Genomic DNA, 13622 nt, shown 5'->3' with positions numbered 1-13622 from the left:
ATGTGTTGTTTTGGGGGCCTCCCACTTGTCACATCTAATGGTCACAGATTGGTCCCAAATTGTTAGGCCCCATGGAACTATGGCTTTTGTATAGGAACCTAGTATCATATCAATCAGGGTTTCTCCAATGTTGGTCCTCATACTCATAGGATGGTTCTTCTGATCCTATTAAGGAATCATACAACGTGGAGATCTCTCATCAGAGCTCAACCTGTTACCAGCGAAATAAACAAAAGAAAGGTATCGCTTCTCAGTGAGGGCACCCAAATTAGAAACAATTCTAAACCCCAAAAGCTTCCATTCTCTGCACACAATGCCTTATGCCTCATGTGAATTTTCCATTCCCTTGGCAGTATTTAGCAATGGTTCCTATCTGTGGATCTTTCCTCCAATTCCCCCAAACCAAACTCCGGAATACGACGAGAGACCACGGGGATCCCTGTAGCATTGACAATGTCATCAACCCTGAAGGGCCTGCATACCATTGAGCTCATTTTCATTTGCTTATCTTTCATCCATGGCTCATTTTCTGGCTCATTCACCATATCTAATAACTGTCCACATACAATCTGGCCAGGTACACTAGCTGGTGCTGGGACTCCACAGCTTCCAATGACCGGATTCGAATTAGAGTCTGGCAAGAGTGTGGAGATTCCGGCATATCCTGGTTGGTCTGGTCGCATCTGGGCAAGAACTGGTTGCAGTTTTGATGACTCGGGGAATGGGACATGCCGGACAGGGGATTGTGGGGGAAGGCTTGAGTGTGATGGTAATGGTGCTGAACCACCTGCCTCACTCTTTGAGATCACTCTTGGGAATGGCAATGACAAAGATTTCTATGATGTTAGCATGGTCGATGGTTACAATCTCCCACTTTTCGTCATTCCAAATAGTGTCTACGGCGAATGTAATGCAACCGGTTGTGCTACAGATCTCAATCTGGGTAATGGTTGATGTTGCTTCTACCCTTACTATAAGTTTTAACATGGAGGAGTTCAAATGGTGGTGCATTGTAGATATTCCAGTAGGAATACCTTTGATGCAGTTTCACATTTTACAGAGCTGCATATGAGAACTAATCAGTGAAAATCTCAAAACCAGGTTGCCCGAAAGAGCTGCAGGTTGTAGATGGTAATGAGACAGCAGGTGTGGTTGGATGTAAGAGTGCTTGTGAGGCATTTGGGCTTGATCAGTACTGCTGCAGTGGAGAGTATGCCAATCCAACTACATGTAAGCCATCCTCCTACTCGACGATCTTCAAGCAAGCTTGCCCGAGGGCCTATAGCTATGCATTCGATGATGGCACAAGCACTTTCACATGCAAGGCCTTCCAGTATACTATCACTTTCTGCCCTGATCTCAATGGGTAAGATCACTGTTTTCTCTGTTGCTAGTTCTATAATTCTGATATAAACATTTGCCTATAAGTCCCATCCATGTTCATCTAATCTTCATTTCCTTTGCTGTTCACATGCAGGGTAATAAGGTCTAATGGTATATCTACAACCCCACCTGTATTTCAAGAGAAAACAACACCTTCCTATCAAAGTGGTACGGCGAAAATTGCAGGATTGGCACCATCTTCAAATGTAATCTCTGTTCCAATGTCGATCCTTTTCCTTCTCGTCCTTCACTACTTTTAAGCCACCCTGAACTAAGCTCCTTACTGCTGAAGATTGTTGAAACAGATGTTCATGAGAACTTTGATAGCACACTGATCAAAAGGAAGTGCATCGAAGATCCGAAGCTCTAGGATTGCTTCTTAATTATGTATTTACATGATTCATTATAGACTTATATTTCATTATATACTATTTTTTTCTATTCCTGGGCATTCCTTAAAAGAAATTTTGTTTCAGAATTCCTGCCAATGGAAACTCCAGATTTATTTTCATATGTTTCATGCTGGTGCATATACATAATTTCTGCACTCTTTTGGCTGCAACATCATTGTGGTTCCATCTTTTATGGTACCTAATGCGACATGGTTTCTCTTCATGTTTGCAGAAGAAAAAATTGCACCAGGACCAAATAAAAGTATCACACTTATAGCTAATTTGCGTCACTTGTACAGGTACTGTTAAAAATCTGTGGTTACTTGTAAAATAAAAAGTCGAATCAGTCTCTCGTAACCAAAATTCACATTGCTGTGGAGCTACTGTAGTGTATCTTGTATAGGGATCTCAAAATTTTGGAGAATTTTCTACCAGTTTCCTTTGCTAGTTTTACTCCAATTACTGTCTTGACCAGTTCCTAAATCCACATATTTGTATCATTTACTGTCACCGTGTGTTTTTAAGAATGTTGGAATAATACTGAGTTCCTACAGAAATTATGTTTGAAAGGCATTTGGTTTGTACAAGGAGAAGTTGTAGGTATACCAATGTTCCGAAATTTTAATTTGAGTCTTCAGGTGGCTCAGCAATTAATCAGGCTCACTTGGGTTAGCCTTAACTCAAGGCTTTGCCATCTGCTTGTGGACTTTCAAGTAGTCCTTAGATTTACAGTGTTTTGTGTTACATAGTTGACAGAAAATGTAGAAAGATGATCTGTGGGTTTTAAAACTGGGTTGGACAGATTATCAAAACTATGTTAGTCAAGGACCACCCATTTCCGGTTCATTTAAATGTAGAAGTTACAAAATTATACTGTCTAGTTTAGTTGGATAATCCTTCTTTTTTCTTTTAGAAAACTGAGGGTTTAATTTTGATAGCCTTCCTTGATTGGGGAAACTAATACTTACATGTCTATGGAGAATTAGACCATTAACCCAATGCATAAGCAAAGAAATAGTAACAAGTAACCATTGCCCTAACTAACGTGTATGACTATGGGGCAAGTCTTGGCACAATGATCAGTGTGGACCATAGTTGTAGCCTGAGGTCAAGGCTTAGAAACAATCTCTCAGCAAAACTGCTGTGGTAAGATAAGGTTGCATAGACAAATTGCTCCCCTGAACTCTACTTGTACAGAAGCCTTCAGACTTTGGTTCACCCTTTATAGAAACAGATCATATTTGTAACATCCACTTTGCTTTTTCTGCTTCGTTGGAATGGATCAGATTAAAGAAAAATCGAGAGAGAGAGAGAGAGAGAGAGTAAACTCTTGAGATTTCTGCCACCACCACCACAGCGGCCATTACCACTACCATCACATCATATGGTTGCTCAACAGTGACTTTAGATTTTTATTTTTCCAGAGGTGATTTTACACTAGTGGCGCAGAACTGTTCCCACCTCTCAACCTACACATTTGAGAGTTTTGAAGCCCAGTGGCCCTGATTTAGAGGACCACAGCTGAAGGATGTAGCACCAATATGGTGAGACAATAATCTGTTAACTTACTCTTCTTTCCTTTAAATATCATATTGGTTCTGAGGTAAGGCTGAGAGATACATGTGACTGTAACCTTCAACAGTGATAGGATAAGAGGACTGAGTGGAGGTTTGGATTGCAAAGGTCTCAATCCAAAACTAGTCCTTCATTCAAGAATCTCAACTAGGCCACTGAGGCCCTCCTTTCCTTTTCTTTCTTTATATCACATATCAGACAAGTGGAAAGGATTGCCAGCCTCATTCCAGTGTCCATTGTTCCTGGAGGAGGCAAAATTGAAGCCAGAAATACACTAAAGAAAATAAAAGGCAAGTTTGCCACTGCTGTTTATAGCAGCAAGTGCCCATATCTGAACTAACCTGTGTATGGCTTTTGGTGTACCTCAAGGAATATCAAAGAACAAGAAGAAATAATTTTGAGAAGAATTATGTATCGAGCTCAATCTTCTTACTAATCCAATGATTTCATTTGTGTCATCTAGAGGCAATGAGTTGATATTACTTAATCTTTGATGTTTATATGCAATTTTTCTCACTAATTTTTGCTGGGAGGTTGTTTCGATGTCTTGACCACAGACTATAAATGTGGTCGATCAATCATTGCTAAAGATTCATCCCTTCCAACTGTATCCCAGATGTATTTTAAAGAAGCATTTGCAAATGACATCAAAAAGAAGAAGAAACAAAACTGTTTGTCATTATTTTTGGATGAATTTACACATCCAAACAGATCTTAAAGTCTTCTCTTCAAGACTACGACTCTACCTCATAATTTGGTCCTACATTTTGGCCAATGAAGATTGTGACTCGCTGTCACCATTCTTTTCTTAGTATTAACTGTGTTTTGATGTTCTTCCTTACCAACAGGAATGTTCTTGCTCAACAAAAACACTGAAAGTTAGTGGCGGTGTTAAGCCCACCTTTCGGCTATATAGACCTATAAATGGATAGTTGAAATTCACCTTTGAAGTCGCATTCATATTCTTTTAAGAATGTTCAAATCCTATAAGTAACCCAGATTTAGATAATTGCTTATTGGATTAGATAGTATTTGAATCAAAATTTACCCATTAAGAGTAAAGTATATAATATTTTGTTCTCTAAAAAGGATGATAATCCGATTCAAAAACCAATAATCGGTAACAAAAAAATCAAAAATTGGATATTATCCGGTTGGAGTAAAGTATTAATCATTTTTTCTTTAAAAAGGGCTGGTTATAGGATTTAGAAACCAGAAAATAAAAAATCATAAAAAAAATGACAATCACTAATCCAATAGTTTATTGGATCAGATTATTATCAGATATCGAATAAAATTTTAGATCTGAATTTGGATACTTCTGTTAACCAAATATTAGATTCAGATACGGATCTTGCTTGTCAGAATGGCATAATGGTATATCCGAGCTAAATTCGATCTCTCTACAGGTCTAATTGTGGATCCCATGGATGGTGTGAGATTCTCTAGTGGCTCAAGTTTCTTTCTTTCTTGACTTTTTTTTTTCTTTTCTTACTTTTTTTTCAAAAGCTCAACTCAAGTGGCTCAAGTTGGAATGATGACATTAGTGACGACATGATTTAACATTTGCTCTTACCATTCAAAAATTAGAAACTATATGGATCATCTCCGTTGTCTATGTATTAGATTCATCTCTAAGGATCTCACCATCCAAGTTGTTCGATCCACTGCCCATCTTATTCGTACGATTGACTTTCTTAAAAATAAGATCCTGCTAATGGTGTGTAAGACTGTTTGGTCAAAATTCCTTTCTATGTTCTACAAAACATGTGTAGACAAAGCCATGACTTGTATACACAATTTTTTTTCACCTGGGAGAAAAGGTATATAGCTTGTCCCTTTTTTGTTTTAACCATTAATTGGTGAGAAGAAATGATAAATATACAATTAATTGTATTACTCTAATTTTATTTTAAAATATAAATGACAAATAGAGGCATAAGAAACACATAAAGATAAAATTTATGATGCTAAGAACAACTCTATAAAAAATCACGAGAGATTAAGGGATATTCAAAAATTATAAAATTATGTAACCATAACTTAACAAAATTTGCGAATGAGATATACTATTGTATAAAATTGATAGACATATTGAGGGGTCATTGCCGATATTCAAATGTATGTACTTTTCGCCATTTATCTTAGGGAGACCCTAGAAATTTTCTTTATTTTTATAATGAGACTTGGTTCCTTGGAATTAACTTGACTTACTAAAACTATTCCAAAATTTTTTTTGGATAAATGAGAATTATTGTGTACAACCAAGAACATTTAATATTACAAGATGTCATTTATATGATTCCAAATCCTCTCCACTTAGGCGGGCTATCTTTCCATCCCCACCTTCTGGGTTGGGCAGACACATGATTTGTCAGAGACGGATGACGTTCTCATGGAATGTACTTTGACTAATTTATTATACACAAATCAATCTGTGTAAAGGCTCCTAGCCTCTAGATGGATAACACGTGGCTTGTGTAGATGCCAAGTAACCATGTGTGGTTGGTGGATTGATGGACAATGTCATCAAGCAGAAAGCATATTTATAGACGAAAAGAAAATGCTTCAAGGTTCAAGCTCAATGTCTCCGAAATACAATTTTTTTGTTGAATGATAATGTAAATTGTATAACTGAATCATTCTACAAATCCTACCATTAAATTTGATCAGATTAATCTGGATCGTCCATCATAAGCGGTTGCAATTTAATTCAATAAAATTTTTTTTTTTCTAAGTGAGAAATATTAACCGAACTATCGATCCCGCGCACCTCTCGGGCTTCTCAGTGTGCTGTAAACCAGGCCTTCAAAATCTTCAGTTCAGGTATTGATTTCTGTGAGAGGTTGGATTCGTTGGGCAGAAGAAGAAAGAGGCAGGAAATCAGAACAACAAAGTGACCAAATCATAAAAATAAAAAAAAACTCTGCTCATTTCTTGCTCTGTTTGATATTTTTTTAGGGACTAAAAAATATCTTCATGGCAGTTCCTAGCTGTGCCAGAGTTCTTCCTTCTTCTTTCAACTGCCGCCCGGATACCCATTACTCTGCTAATCCTGGCCTTCAAATTCCCTCGACCCGCTTACTTCCCATCAATGGAAGATCTTCGTCGGGTCTGTCTTCTCTGATCCTCAAGTTCCCTCCCAATTTCGTTCGTCAGCTCAGCAACAAAGCCCGGAGGAATTGCAGCAACATCGGTGTTGCTCAAATCGCTGCGGCTTCGTGGTCCAAAAACTCTTCTTCTGTTCCTGCTTCTGCTACCGATGTTAACCCATCCACCATAGCTCCCAACGAAAGCACTCAACACATCGTTGATGGTGTCCAGACGGTGGTCGATGGTTATTCTTCCAACACTGGTAGTCTTGTACAGTTTAAGGGTTCGGCCGCTCTGCATGCCTCATTTTTGCGCTCCGATGGAAGCCTAGCTGTTCATGCTGGTAAGTGATAACCACTCTTTCTCAAACGTACTCTTACACACATCCAGAAACTATATGCTCATTATTTCACTTTCTTCTATCTAGAGCTCTAGTTTAGTTTTTGGTCTTTAATTTCGATGCATATTATTAGTCGGAAAATTTTCCATTTGAAGCAGGTGCTCAGACTTCATCCCCAGACCACAGCTTTCCGTTACTATGAATGCTTGGTTATCAAGTCTCGATGTGCACCCATAACCTATGCTGCATATTGGCTTATTTATTGACATGCTCTGGCTTCCAAACATTTAGAATATTAATTTCTTGAGGTGGAGAGTTTAAAAAATAAAAGTGAGCTTCTGGGGGTTGGAAAGAAGATGCTCACGATGGGCCTTCTAACTTGAACAGAGCTGATGGATTGGGTAAACCACTTCTAATCTCTGTGCCCAAATTCTAGTATTCCATCACCCCATTCATGTTTGGAGGACCCATCACTCGTCCGCTTGACCTTCCACTTGCTCTTTGCTGGTCTTCCAATCTCAACCACTGAAATTCGGATTATATGACATTCCGTGTCATTGTGACCCTTAAACCCGTTATTATTGATTTGCTCTTTTTGGTAAGTTTCCATTTCATTGATATGAAGAAGGAAATGTTTGTAAGCAGAAGGGAACAAAGGAACCTGTGAGGGAACCTATATCATGGGATTTGTTGACAATAAACTTTACTGGGAGCTAAGTATGCTGTAACTGTATGATTAATTGATTTGGAAAGGAGATCTGACTGCATGTAAGAAATCAGAGCAAAATAATAACTTTTTATTGGGCTTGCTCTAGAAGCCAAGGCAGAAGGAAAGCCGTAGATCTAGTTATTGTTTTGAATGCATATGAGGTACGTGTACCTCAAGTCATTTCTGGTATAACTCTCATATAGTTTTCACCTTTATGGATTGTTCAGGTGAAAGATTAGGTCGCGGTATAGTTACTGATGCAATTACCACGCCAATTGTCAATACTTCTGCTTACTGCTTTCAGAGTACCGATCAGCTCATCGATTTCAAGGTAAGTATAATGCCTGATATTTAGCAAACTAGCTGCAATTCTAGTTTCATCGATGTTCTTGTTCATAATTTTTCATTATTGCAAGAGTTTCAGCACTTCGAAATAATCAGCTACTCAATAACAGAAACTGATTGACTAGTGAAGCACGTGGAATTGATTGTTGTAACATTGTGCCCATACTTCTGATTCCCTATGCTTAGTATATCAGTTGAATCAAACTAGACTGTGTTATGGGTTGTCAGTACAATGTCAGATGTTTTACCTTATATGTACTCCGATCATCTGACAGGAGGGACGCTATGATAGTTTTGAGTATGGGCGTTATGGAAATCCAACTACGGTGGTGGCCGAGGAAAAGCTAAGGTCTGTCTTGTCTCTCAATGTATACGTCCGCTGGCAATTGTAACCATAGAATAATATTGTTTCATAATTAATGTGATCTACCTGTTTCCTAAATTGAGCAGTGCACTTGAGGGGGCTGAATCAACACAGTTGATGGCATCAGGAATGTACGCTAGTATAGTTATGCTGTTTGCACTTGTTCCAGCTGGTGGTAGTATCATAACAACAACAGATTGCTACAGGAAGACCAGAATATTTATTGAAACTATGCTCCCCAAAATGGGAATCAGGGTAATGTGCAATTGTACATTCATGACTTTCGTGTGCTTAGTTTTTGAATTTGTAAGTAATACAATTGAGTAAAAGCATTTTGGAACATTCTTCCCATCAATCCATTTGGTTACTTTTACTATGAGATTCTGTTATAATGGTCATGATAGTTCCAAATAATTTGCAAGTTTCAGCTGGGATCTTTCTATGATTTATCATATTGTTAGTATAGCTGTTTTTTTCTTCTTCTTTTAACTCATTTTTCACATTTTGAATTTGCAGGTTACTGTTATTGACCCTGCTGATATGGATTCCCTGAAAAGTACACTGGAGAAGCATAATGTTAGTAATGAATAACACATGGTTTTGGCTTGTTTTATCGGAGGATGAGAGACACACGTGACTTCTTGATGAAATTGTTTTCTCTTGTAGGTAACTCTTTTCTTTACAGAATCTCCAACCAATCCATTCCTCCGATGCGTCGACATTGAGTTTGTTTCAAAGCTTTGCCATAGTCATGGTGCACTGGTCTGTGTTGATGGAACTTTTGCAACACCTTTGAATCAGAAGGCCCTTGCCTTTGGCGCAGACATTGTTCTGCACTCTGCTACAAAGTTCATTGGAGGTCACAATGATGTGAGTTATGCTGGTAAATTTTGCCATATATGTAATTAAAAGAGTAATTGGGGCTGAGTTGCTGTAGAAAAGAATCTCCACCTGACAACTTGTGAGTGATGTCTCTGATGCCCTGGGAAGAGCACTGTTGAGAGACTAGTAGTGAGTGGGATGCACAAATTGATCAACACCCTCACATGTTCTTATGCAGGTTCTTGCAGGTTATATTAGTGGTTCTGAAAAGGTAGTTTCTGAAGTCCGTAAGATCCATCATATTTTTGGTGGTGCCCTCAACCCAGTAAGTTATCCGAATCATGATTGCAATCTTTTGAATTTCACTCAGTTAATGTCTTTAAAAAGCAGTTGAAATATTCTGGAACTATTTTTGGATGTCATACAAATTGATAAGTGTGGTTTTATTCTCCGTAATTTTAAGTTTGCATCATTGCTGTGGTCTCATTTTGCCTTAGAATGCTGCATATCTACTCATTCGAGGCATGAAAACATTGCATCTTCGTGTACAACAACAAAATGCAACAGCATTGAGGATGGCTGGGATATTAGAGGCACATCCTAAGGTACTTGTTCTTTATCCTTTCTTCTTGATGTTTTCCCTTCAGATCAATAGCAGCCATATTTGTCAGTCCAAATAAGTTTATGCTGACCATCACCAATGATAATAATAAGAGTAAACTACTCAGACCTCCCTTGACCTTTCTGACAATTCTGCAATCCTCCCCTATGTGTTTGACAAACACTCCTGTATTTCCTGATGCTGTCAGTGTTAGCAAAAAAAAGGTTGAGCTGATAAATTTACCCTCAATTAAACTCATTATCAACCCCTCTTTCTTCTTTTTTTTTTTAAGTTTAAAAGTTGGGACCTACCATTTCTTCATTCCTCCAAGCACCACCACCACTTCTACCTCCTCTAACCACCAAAATTTACAACAGCATTGATCTTCTTCAACAATAATCTGCAGAGATATGCACCCAAGGCAAAATCATCAAAGGTGAAACTGTGAAAGAGCAGTCAGTGCCTATGGAGAAGGAAATAAAGGAAGATTGACAGAGAAGAGCGCTAAAGTGCCAACATTAACACCTCTTTATGTCAAGAATGAAACTGGGGAAGAAGAAAAAATTTACTCAAAAGATAGGAACTTTGGAAGAGTCTCCTTCACTGGTTTAATGATGGCTGAGGTAGTGAAGTATGCAACTGCATAAAAGGTCACTAATTCTGTAAATTACAAACTAACCTCATTCACGATTCACTCATGAAAGCTGGATTACATGTCTGTTCACGAAATTAAGAAGTCCCAATATGAAATTCAAGAGAGATTGCAACCCTTGTAGCAAGGGAATTTCACCATCAATGCAATAAAAATGGGTTGTTTGGTTGTTCCCGGGGGGAGGGGGGAACAGCAAGCAATAGTGATTAATCAGAGGAGACTACCTTCAGATTATGACCTATCAAATTTCAATCATACAGAGCATTGAAGCCCTCCAACCGATCAAGTTTTCAAGTTGGAAAATGGAATTGCGGGGCTTGACGATACCCTCTAAAGTGGCAAGTCCCACTTCCACTGTTGTTTTTCCTGCCCTCATCCATGTAGACCCCTTCTTTGATAATTCCTTTGTCTCTAAACATTTGGATTTGAAACAGCTTTGCTTTCTTTTTTTTCAGTTGGATAGAAGTGATCCCTTTGTAAGTTGTTTGAGACAATGCAGACTTACAAGGGCTGTGGTCCCTTGTTCTCATTTCTTCATCACTATTATCCTTTCCTACTCCCAACCGATACCCTAGTTTCCCTCCCTCCACTGCTTTTCCAGGTATATATATACAGTATGAATCACAGCAGCTTCTCTGCTCTGTTATGGATCTGCGATATATAACCTGATCTGCTTTCTGTTAGTTCTTTAATATCTGCTCCTCTTTTTCTAAAGGAACAATCTATGTTATATTCTTAAAATATAAAGGCCTTATCCAATGCTCAAGTTGTTGGTAACTAACTTCTTTTCTTACAGTCTGCTGCTCTACATTAGTAATTTTTTTGTACTCAAGCTTTTTCAGGTACTCATACATTGTTTACAACAAATTGAGTAGAAACTCATCTCTCCTAAATTAATGAATACCTGTTGCTAGCATTAACAGTTCTCTTCCCCTTTTTCTTTTTAATAATCAATTGGCCAATCTAATAGCATGTTTGGATACATTTCTAGTCTCCTTTAACCTCAGTAGCAGCATGCTATTTCCCCCCTGACCCTTCTTTGCAACAGGATGAAATCATGCAAGTTTCTGTTGAACTTATTAATTGTATAGAGTTTTTTTCCCCTTGAAATAACTGAAAAGTTGAAGACAGAGGGAATATCTTAAACATGAGGTTGAAGCCTTGTAGTGTTCAATGTCTCAGTTTTCATTGTTAGGACTAGATCCTGGATTCAAAATACAATAACAACTATAACAATAACAAGCCTTGTCCCAACCAAATGGGGTCAGCTACATGGATTCTACCTTCCAATCAGCTCTATTAGAGGCCATGCTAGATACAAGGCTTAAGCTATGCATATCCTTTCTCAGCACTTCTTTTAAGGTTATATTGGGTTTGCCATAGCTCTTCTAATTCGTTCAATCTAGATTATATCACTTCTCCGTACAAGGGCATGGTCATGCCACCTCAAATGACTTTCTTGTAGCTTATCACTTTTCAGAGCTACTCTAGAGCAACTCTAATATGAGCACTCCTTATCTTATCCTTCCTAGTCTTGTCACTCATCCATCTTAGCATCGTCATTTCTGCAACACTAAGTTTATCTATATGATGTTTTTTAACATCCCAACACCTCTGATCCATATATCATAGCTGGTCAAACAATGTTCCTATAGAAAACATTTAGAATACATCCTTGAAAATCTGCGCTTCAGCCATGTGCCAAATTTGTGGTAGTACACTAATTAATTACCTGGTGTAATTGCAGGTAGCATGTGTCCATTATCCAGGCTTGCCAAGTCACCGAGAACATCACATAGCCAAGAAACAGATGAGTGGTTTTGGTGGTGTTGTCAGTTTTGAGGTGATCATTTTAGTTGTTTGTGTCAAATCTGGGTTTAATATTCTTTTCCTTTATAATACTTTAGTTGGGGTTGATGCATTCCTGATTGGGCTTTCTTTTGGTGGTGGCTGTGGGAAACACTTATTGTTCTTTGTTCATGCAGGTTGAAGGAGACTTGATGACCACCAAGAAATTCATTGACAACTTAAAAATCCCATATAATGCACCATCTTTTGGTGGCTGTGAGAGCATTGTAGATCAACCTGCAATCATGTCCTACTGGTAAATATCTTGAGACATTCCTTTTTAATTTTATTTTTTGATCAGTTGATTCTTATATCCCTTTGTGAGATATTTACCCTACTGGCATTGCACTCTATGCACATAGAATTTCAGTTAGATTATAGATTCATTATAATTTTCTCAACAATTCATACAATGTCAATGCACTTTGTATCAGGGATCTGAAAGAAACAGGAAGAGCTAAGTTTGGGATCAAGGATAACTTAGTGAGGTTCAGCTTTGGAGTTGAGGATTTTGAAGACTTGAAGGCTGATATACTCAACTCTCTAGAGGCCATATAGCAGTGTTCTGGTGAACTACACATAAATTCCTTGGTGCTTCTTTGCCATGGTTCTATGGAATAGCCGACCTGAATAATGATGTGAACGTTGAACAATTAGAAAATGTAAATAGGTTTGAGCATGCACGTTTAAGATTTGGGATAATTACTGTTGTCCCCTTGTATTGTATAAATAAATAGAATAAAACTTTTATGATTATTTTGGAATTTTTAAATAAATAAAAATTGTTACGTCATCACTTAACTAACAGAATTTAAGGGTATAAGGTAACAATAATTATAAGTAAAATTTAATGTTAAATTAGTAATTTCAAAAAATATAAGAAATAAAGTAATAATTAACCTATAATAGAAGAAGGCTACAGTAATTATCCCTTAAGATTTTGGTTTCACTCGATTGGTTTACAGGCTATATTAACATCTTTGATTGTTCTACCAAAAAAAAAAAATCTTTAATTGAACCGATCCACTGTCACATTAATACGTTTCTTCCTGCTTTTGGTTTTTACATGAGGTAGTGGCTTTATAATTTGATGAGAAGGAGAGGGGAAATCTGCTAGACAAGTTTTCAACCGATTTATTTTTCCAAACACCCCTAGTTCTAAATAGCTCAATTTTAATCAGTGCAGGCCAAATCCATCAGATTTGGATCTGGGATCAAAACTATAGTTCATCGGTTCATGCATTTATCATCCAAGACCAAGAATTTATGGACTCAATTTATGTCTGTCCCCCCTTTGTGGGTGCTGGTGGTTTTCTAGTGTCTTTGTTCTAAGGGTTTTGTGGACGTGATCCATATTGGGCTTGACCCAACCCTTACCCTGGCTGGCCCTGTCTATTGCATGTACGACAGTTTGGTCATCTGTCGCTCCTTGGTTCTTTTCGATCCTTGTGTACTCATGCAGTCGTGTCTGTACTTTTTTTAGTTATCTAAATGAATT

At 37.8% G+C, this 13622-nt stretch overlaps 2 protein-coding genes across 2 annotated transcripts; both read left to right on the top strand.

The window, feature by feature from the left end:
• Positions 1-117: 117 nt before the first annotated feature.
• On the top strand, positions 118-1825 carry LOC149006662 (pathogenesis-related protein 5-like). Its single transcript, XM_089165016.1, has 3 exons — positions 118-943; positions 1102-1366; positions 1478-1825. Exons 1-3 carry the CDS (start codon positions 454-456, stop codon positions 1641-1643), a joined length of 921 nt encoding a protein of 306 aa, XP_089021142.1. The 5' UTR covers positions 118-453; the 3' UTR covers positions 1644-1825.
• A 4269-nt stretch (positions 1826-6094) lies between these two features.
• On the top strand, positions 6095-12926 carry LOC149006661 (cystathionine gamma-synthase 1, chloroplastic-like). Its single transcript, XM_089166185.1, has 11 exons — positions 6095-6786; positions 7720-7823; positions 8113-8186; positions 8288-8456; positions 8718-8777; positions 8868-9071; positions 9262-9348; positions 9521-9628; positions 12024-12119; positions 12262-12380; positions 12559-12926. Exons 1-11 carry the CDS (start codon positions 6330-6332, stop codon positions 12680-12682), a joined length of 1602 nt encoding a protein of 533 aa, XP_089022311.1. The 5' UTR covers positions 6095-6329; the 3' UTR covers positions 12683-12926.
• The last annotated feature ends 696 nt before the right edge of the window (positions 12927-13622 follow it).

This window comes from Hakea prostrata, chromosome 8 (assembly GCF_041222555.1).
Source record: "Hakea prostrata isolate BN-2017 chromosome 8, UWA_Hpros_2, whole genome shotgun sequence".
NCBI classification, from domain to species: domain Eukaryota; kingdom Viridiplantae; phylum Streptophyta; class Magnoliopsida; order Proteales; family Proteaceae; genus Hakea; species Hakea prostrata.
Note: the sequence above shows the minus strand (reverse complement) of the source record. Positions and strands in the feature narration are given on the sequence as shown.